At 35.1% G+C, this 8,988-nt stretch overlaps 1 protein-coding gene across 1 annotated transcript; it reads right to left on the reverse strand.

Annotated features, from left to right (window-relative positions):
• Positions 1-7,347: 7,347 nt before the first annotated feature.
• LOC131658069 (WEB family protein At3g02930, chloroplastic-like) lies at positions 7,348-8,988 on the reverse strand. Its single transcript, XM_058927404.1, has one exon. It carries the CDS (start codon positions 8,986-8,988, stop codon positions 7,348-7,350), a length of 1,641 nt encoding a protein of 546 aa, XP_058783387.1.

Raw genomic sequence — 8,988 nt, forward strand, 5'->3', positions numbered from 1 at the left:
TCATCGACCAGTTATACTCAACCTACAATACTCGTCAATGTCACTCAGCATCGCTCACACCCTAAGAAATTTCTAACCCAAAGTAGAGAGAACTACTATATCATCTCGGCGACGATCTCTCATCCAACCTCAACAACACAGCAGACATCCATATCAATCGTATCGACGATCTCTCAACCGACACAACCAACACGAAAGCATTAAGCCTCGACACTCATATAGATTGTTAGCTCTAAATCTATGTCTAGAGTTCATAAACTAACAGATAATCATCCTAGATAAGGATTCAACAAGTTTATCTCTACAACAACCCAAATCCCTAGCACATAGCAAAAATCTAAGACAACAATCAACCAAGATTTGTAAAGCAAGCTTTATATAATGCCATGGGGGACAAATATACATGACTTCAAAGTAAATACATATACAAAACCCAACAAATAGAGAATACACAAAGAAGAAGAGAAATGAACCAAATATCTCCAGGTTTGTCAGCTCCGATCGATGATCAATCCACCTCCGATCAACCAAATGCAAGCTCCATAGTTGTTTTCTAAGCTAATCTATCCAAAAAATGATGGTTGATAGATTGGGAACAAAAAAACCCCTAAAACATAACCTAAAAATGTGATTTTTCTCTATTTAATGACATTCCAAAACGCCTAGACCGCGCTTAGCACGCTAATCCCGCTTAGCACCCTCAACAGAAAGATGAAATCTTGTTTTGGGCATAACTTGAGAACCGTAACTCCGATTTGCGCCCGGTTCGAAGTTTTGGAAAGCTTATTCCATGATATATCTAAAAACGAATAAATGGAAACCAAATTGATGATTTTTATCATCCTTATTTTGAGATTTATCCGCCGATGAATTGCTCAAAATCGCGCGTTTGAAGTGGTGTCTTCGACACTTTATTGATCATGCTCCAAATACGCATCAATACCTACAAAATGAATAGAAAACTATCAAACGATACATAAATGAATAAAAAACACAAATAATATTTAATATCTACAAATATAACGAAAATGCACGCGTTCTCGCAAAAGTTGTGGAAAAAGAGACGATAAGTGCGGTAAAACTATATACATAAATAACTACAATTTGACACTTATCACAACACATGCATGCGGGATTGATACACATTAGTTTGTTACACTTTTAAACTCTAAACATATTACCCTTAGTTTAATAACGTATTCATTTCCTAGAAAGGTTAGTGAAGGCATGGTGAAACAGGAGTTAGTGAGAAGTAATGACACACAGACACAAACTATTGAACCTAAAAAAAGATAAGAGAGTTAATGAGATGATTTAGACCAATTTTTAAGAGTAAGAGAGAATGAGCTATGCATGGGTGAAATAGTAGAGTGGGCGGCAATGCAAACTGTTTATCTAGGCATGCAAGAGTGATCTATATATATATTCTTAATACCTTTATGACAAAAATTACTTTAATTAGCAGAATCGTAAAAGAAAAGGGTTTAGAAAGATCTGACCGTCTTGAAGATGCATCTTTCTTCTAGTATTTTCTGTGAGGGAACATCTTTGTATGTTGTAATGCTTTCTGTTCTTTCCTTACTGCTTGAGAATATTTGTTCTATCGTGCCTTTTCCTTTTAATCTGATCTCATGAGTTGAGCTGGACCGACTGGCTTGAGTCAGCTACACTTGTTTGATTTTGAATGTTTCTTTCAGCCCATGTGTTCTTCTTTCTGATGCCTTGAGCATCCTTAAGCTTTCCTTCTGATTCACGTGCTTGTCTTGAGATAATTTGATATTGTCCTTAGAGTTTTGAGCAAGAATTCTTCAGCTGTATTTTTGGATCATGAAATGTCTTTGTTCTTTGTAGTTTCTGATGACACTGAGAGTAGGAGTATTGATTTACTTTCTGCTCAGTGTGGTTTTTTTCCTTCTGGATCTCTCTACACGGTTAAGTATTTTATTCTGGAATCAATAACAGAGCCATGCTCTGATACCAATTGAAGTTGGAGAAAAACACAAGAAAGGGGGGTTTGAATTGTGTTCTTCAATATTTATTTTCCTTTCTCTTTGTCTTTTCTTTTCTTCTAGTATCTCATTTTCTTGGATATGCTTTGGATAATATTGCGGAAGCATGTTTGAAATAATAATGCATAACCAATGAGATATACATTCATTTAGCTTATTTTCTTCGTCAGAACTTCTGACTTTGTTACGTACAATTCTGAAGAAAGACTGCGTGGAAGTTCTGAGTTAAATGAACGGTTTAGAGAGTAAAAGACACATTCATTTTTATCCTGGTTCACCTTCTCAATAAGGCTACCTCCAGTCCACCCTCCTCAGGTGATTTTCCTCTCTCATCGAGGACTTAATCCACTATAATCAGTCTTGATTATAACTGCACAAGCAACCTACTTGTGACTAACCATCCGCACAAGCTACTCACAAGTGACTAACCCTAGATGATGAATCGTTCAGTGATCTCAGCAAGATATAACGTTCATCAACCTAGAAACTCCTGTACAAGCTACCCGCAAGTGACTAACCCTAGATGATGAATCGTTCAGTGATATCAGCAAGATATAACGTTCATCAACTTAGAAACTCCCGCACAAGCTACCCGCAAGTGACTAACCCTAGACAATGAACCGTTCAGTGATCTTAGCAAGATATAACGTTCATTGACCTAGAAACCTCCAATGATCTGAAGACCTCTTGGACATCTCAAGTATCCAAATCAGAAAGATACTCAAGGAACACCAATTCAAACTAGAATTGTTCTTCTGGAGATTACAAATGTGCTTCTAATCAAGCAGATTTTCTCCTATTCTAAGTGCATATTGTTTATGACACACTGACTAGAAGTCACTTCTGGTGCCTAAACAATCTACCAGAAGTTTCTTAAGAAATAACACAATACGAGCAACAACTCTTGTGTTTTACATGTTATTACAAGATTAAAATATCTTGTAGTTTTCTTGTCTTCAACTTCTGGATGAGATCTTCTTCAAAAAGCAAATTAAGAGCAACAACTCTTGTTTCAAATTGCTTCTTTAACTTGTTCTTCTCTTTCTCGAGTAAGGAGATTAGAGCTTCAACTCTTGAATGTAATTCCTTCTTGTAAGACCATCTTCTTTCCTTCTTCATAAGCAAATGTGGAGTAACAGCTCTTATGTTGATTGCTTCTTGTGCATTGATCTTCATCTTCTTCTTCTTCAATATTGATCACGGAGCTTGTGACAACTAGTGACACATTAATGATCTTAAGTAAACATGAAACGCTATAGAGAAACAACTCAGTGTATTCAATTTTTTTAGTCATTCAATATGAAGATTATTTGGACCGATCAGGTATTTGTAGATCTCTCATTACTTCATTGGAGCATACTGCATAACATGCATACTTTTCTATTTCTCTCCTAAGATTTTCTTTTCATAGCCTTATGTTGTGTATTTCAACATTCTTGTTTTCTCATCACACACTTCGTGCATGTTGCCTGTAATGGTGCAGCTTATTTTTCTTACAATCTTATGCTTGCACTATATTTTTCACTTTCAAGGTTCTGCTATTTATATAGAATTCTGGTATATTACCGTTGGAGCATAACCGTTGAACAATATTTGAACATAGCATTTAATGCTTGGTATAGACTGAATCAGGAAAAACCTATTTCCGAGGCGAATCTTATCTTTGGTGTTGGCGGCGTGTATTCTTCAATTTTCTTCTTCCAAGATGGTTACTATTGGTGGTGTATCTTCTTTCACTCTTCCAATATGTAGACCAAAATAGATGTCATAATTTTGTCTTTACTTTGATTGCCGTGATTGTTTTGCATGTGACTTTAATTGGAGCAACTTACGATGTTCTTAGAAGTTTCTGATCACTAGGTCAGAACATTGCTTGTGAACATTGATGTTGCTTGTTCTTCTGATGAAGCTTATTTTTCTTTGTAATATCGAGATTTTATTTCTTTGATGACTTCTGATCTTCTGACTCTGATTGTTGAACTTGCTTTCAGTCAGAACATCTGATCATTTAACAATGTTTCATTTCTGTGATCTTCTTGTTGTTTTGAGACTTCATGCATATGATATTTCTGGTTTATTCCTTTGAGCTTGTCTGATACTATTATTGATCTGTTTCATTCCTTAGTCTTTAAGCCAGTTTCTGATACAGTTATTAAGCTTGTAGAAGAGATGAATGTCGTATAAGGCCTTGAGCATAACATCTACACACTCAATGAAATCATTAGTAATAAAATTGTTACTCACAAAATATATGCTTGTTATCATCAAAACCAGATTCTGAACAAAGATCCCAATCTTGTTCTAACAAATACTTTGTTTATGTTATCATACTAAAGTCATATCCATTGTACTTAAACATAGTGAAAAATCATAGTTGTGATATAGCTTAGATTAAGAAGCATTAAGTTCAATTTTTAGAAGTTATTGTTGTATTGTTTCTTGAGTAACCAAGTTGTGGTTAAGATTCTCAAGAAGACATTGTATATTGTTTCTTGAGTAACCAAGTTGTGGTTAAGATTCTCAAGAAGACGTTGTATATTGTTCCTTGAGTAACCAAGTTGTGGTTAAGATTCTCAAGAATACATTGTATATTGTTTCTTGAGTAACCAAGTTGTGGTTGAGATTCTCAAGAAGACGTTGTATATTGTTCCTTGAGTAACCAAGTTGTGGTTAAGATTCTCAAGAAGACGTTGGCAGTTGCCTTCGTGAATCAATTGTAATCAAGTTTTGATTAATGGATTAAGTCCTCGATGGAGAGAGGCAAAATCACCTTGACGGGTGGACTAGAGTAGTTTGAGTTCAAACGAACCAGGATATAAATATCGTGTGAATTTTATTTCCCAAAGAAAACCCCTTATTCAACCCCCCCATTTCTAAGTGTTTTCATACCCTTCATTCCACTCCTATATATATATATATATATATATATATATATATATATATATATATATATATATATGCCTCGGTTGTTTTAAAAACCGATGTGACATACCCATTTAGGATATGCTTTGAGTCTCAACTAATGGACTTTATGTTTTTATTTGTTAACAACTGTAAAAGAAATTATTTAACCCTTCGGTTTCTTTGATAACCCGAGGAATAAAATAATCAAATTTTACTATAAGATACTCGCGGAAAAAATTCACCCTAATGCTATCTTATTTGTAGCCTCCCCACCGTCGAATGCATCATTTTTTTTAGGATGAATTGCAAAATTGGAATAAAAAGTTCTTCTACCTTGAAAAATATTTTTTTTCTTCAGATTTTGCAATTCATCTCAAACAATGGTGTTGATGTTGTTGAAGGTTTTAAACAACTATGATTTATTCCTAACAGTCTTTACTAATGGATTGCAAGTGCAGAAAAATTATTTTTCAATTTTTGAAACAAACACTTAATTAGAAGTTGGATGCATTCAAAGGCAGGTCTGACATTCAAGTGCAGACCTCTAGCATCTTGTATGAGACCTGAAAATGTTATATTTTTAATATTTTAGGTAAACAATCTTGATATTCTGCGAAGACTTGTTGCATACAACGTATCTTTGATATTCAGAGTAAACAATAACCCCTTGTTTTTTTAAAACCGAGGGGTTAGTATAAAATAATTTTTTTTATAAAAATGATTACATTGTTTAGCCGAAATATTAAAAATACATTGTATGCAACAAATATTGTATGAGACCTACTTAATATTGCAGATTCGTGTGTTCATTTGTGTACATAATCTCACCAAAAAACTCAAAGTATATGCGTGTTGAGAAACAAGTCATTTGAGAATGTACGTGTAAACACCATTTTATATTCTTTTTACAGTTTTATGCAACTTGTCATTTCCAAAATTTACATTTTTGCAATTTATATTCAATTGCTTTTACTTTATTTTTCCTTACAAGTTTATAACATTACTTTAAAGAATCACATAGATCAAACAAACTTTTCAATAAGAACATGAATGTAGTCGAAGTTCTTCATAATCAAGAATGAGATTTGAAATTTAAAGCACATGTCCTATGGTCAATCTAGTTGATCCTGTGAGTAACAAAAAATTCTTCAATTTAGAAGATTAGCGCATGTCCGTTTTCCCACACTTTTTTGTAGGATGGATCAAGATTTTAGGCTCGCACACTTTAATGTGTTTACTCCTCCCCACTCAGTTTTTTGGCGGGTTTTTGCGCCCACGGGTATTAACATAAAATTTTAATATTTTTAGGTTTAAAATGTGTAGTGCCCACGGGCCACCCAACCCTCATCTTTGGTGGGACGGGACAAGGTTTTAGGCCCGCACTCTCCACTATGCATGCCTCACCCGCCCTATTTTTTTAATGGATTTTTGCGAGGCGGGCCTAAACGGTGTGGACATGCCTCTTTGCCACCCTTAAAATCATTCCTACATAACTGGCTTTTAAGGTGACAGACGTAACTATATATAAACTATTTTCATATATGTCTAACCAATGTGAGACTTGAGATTTTCCCAATACACTTCCTTATGCCTACACTCTTTTGAGTTTAACGCGTGGATATAAACGATGGGTGGCCCATGGTCGTATTAATAGACTCTGATTCCATATTATAATTTGATCAAACTTATCCTTACAAAACTGACTTATAAGGCTAGGATTGTCCTCATTTATGAACACAACACAAGTCATATTTTTAATCAATGTGAAACTAAATCCACCTCTTCAAATCCAACATAGAAAAAGTAATTTAGATGAGATTACGATGAAGACAAGACAAATGTCACAATTTGGGTGACAAAGAACGGACCACAATGAAGATAGAAATTTCAACAATACTTCAAGACTATAGTTGTTATGATGAAAAAAAACTCAAATTAACTCCTATTAAAATTGATACTCCAGTTTTTCTCTCTCTCTTTCACCCAACATAGACAATTAATCCTCATATATTTAAAGAGAGTTGGATGTTTTAGTTAAAATACAAGTAGACTTAATATGTGTAAATCTAGGAAAAGAATATTTATTAAAAAAATACAAACTGTATTTCAACTCAACAATATTAGAATGGTGTCCATTCATCAAATTAGGTAAATTTGAGAGAAGTTATACGCCGCCCTTCAAACAAACACAAAACAAAAAAAACTTTATCAACTATTGATAAATAAAAAATACACCAGTCTTCAAGCCAAAAGAATAAAGAGAAACAAAAACAAAGAAACTGAATAGGGAAAACACTAGGTCTCAAAATAGGTGTACTACTACAAACTGTACAATCTTTGAAATAATATACACATTAAACAAATGCACAAACTAAAACAATATCAACATTATTATTACAATCTAATTTTACTTTTAATCCTTGTAGAATCTGCATTACGTTTGTACTTTTTCTATTGTACTTTTTCTCCTTATAAGATCACCAAATCTTCTCAGCAATGCTCTTCTTTTTCTATTGTTCTTATCACCTTCATAATCATCAAAATGAGACTCATCTAAATTATCAAAATCTTCTGGAACTCCCATATCAACATCATGATTTGGTGATTCATCAGATGTATCATCCACTTCATCAAATATTGAACCCTTTAATGTATCATCTTCTTTACTTTCTTTGTTATTAGTAACCTCTTCATTATTCACCACTTTAGGTGGTTGCTTAATTGTTATCATGTCTTTCAAATTAAGACTAAAAGTTTTGCTTAAACTTTTTGATTCTTTATGCTCCTTATGATGCTCCTTTGCTTTTACACCTTCCTTTGCCGCAGAATATTTCTCGATATCTTCGTTTCGGAACTCTTTTGATGATGTTTCCGATAGCAATCTTTTCAACTCTTTGATATTCTCGAACGACGCAGCTTCATGAATCTTCAACATCTCATTCTCATGAACAAGCAAATTGAGACTATCTTTTAGTCTAGCATTCTCAGCTTTTGCGATTTCAGCAGCTTCTTTTGCAACATTAGCTTCATTCAATGCCTGTTTTAATATATCGCGCAGTTTTTGATTCTCTTCTTTCGAAATTTTTGTTTTACCCTCAGCCTCTTTAAGCAATTCAACCACTCTTGATGTTTCTTCCTGTGTAAGCAACCTTTCCTCTTCCGCTCTTTTAATACAAGTCACAAACTCAGTTTCTTTCCCATTCCACGCCAAAAGCGATTCTTCAGCCTCTAATCTCAACCTCTCCGCGGTGTTCTTAAACCTATCCGCTTCTTTCCTCGTCACATCCAGAAGCTCTTTGTACTTCTCTTCCGTGGTTTCCAACATCGCTTTCCAACGCTCCGCCTCACTTTTCGTGTGCTCAAGTTCAACTTGACTCAACGTCAGTTTCGCTTTCACTTGGTTAGCTTCCGTCGCTACCTCTTTCAACGCGAACGCCAAATCATCCATAGCTTTCTTGCTATTCTCCTCCGCTTTCGTCGCTGCTTTCAGCTCGCTCTTAAGCAAATTCAATTCTTCAACCAAACTACTCGCCTCCAACGCGAATAGTCCCTCCTCTTCCACGCTCTCGTCCTCGCGACTTTCATTCAACTTCCTCTTCGCCAACTCTTGTTCGTTCGCCTTTTTTCCCTCGGAATCATTGTTTTTGTTCGCACCTAATTGAAAGGTCTTCAGTTTCTCTTCAAGTGAAGAAATCTCATGCCTCGCCTCTTCGAGCAGACCTTTATTCTGCTCAAGCTGCTTCGTCTGCATCACCAACGTATCAAACAAATTCGTCTCCGCCTCTCTCCGTTTCTCCGCCTCCGCCTCCGCTTCCTGAATCTTCCTTCTATACTCAGCCAACAAATCATCTTTATCAGACAATTTCCTTTCATGTTCTTTAACCAACATTCCAGTATTATCATTTCGCGTCTCGGAAACCGTCCTCTTTGTTGCCACTACTTCTTCAACCATTGCATTGGTTTTCTCAGCCACCATTTTAATCTCTCTAAGCTCTTTAATCGCTCTACCTTTCTCTTCTTCCAATTCTCTCATACGCTCCTTAGTTTGACTCAATTTATCATCATATAGCGCCAT

Source organism: Vicia villosa, linkage group LG3, assembly GCF_029867415.1.
Source record: "Vicia villosa cultivar HV-30 ecotype Madison, WI linkage group LG3, Vvil1.0, whole genome shotgun sequence".
NCBI lineage: Eukaryota > Viridiplantae > Streptophyta > Magnoliopsida > Fabales > Fabaceae > Vicia > Vicia villosa.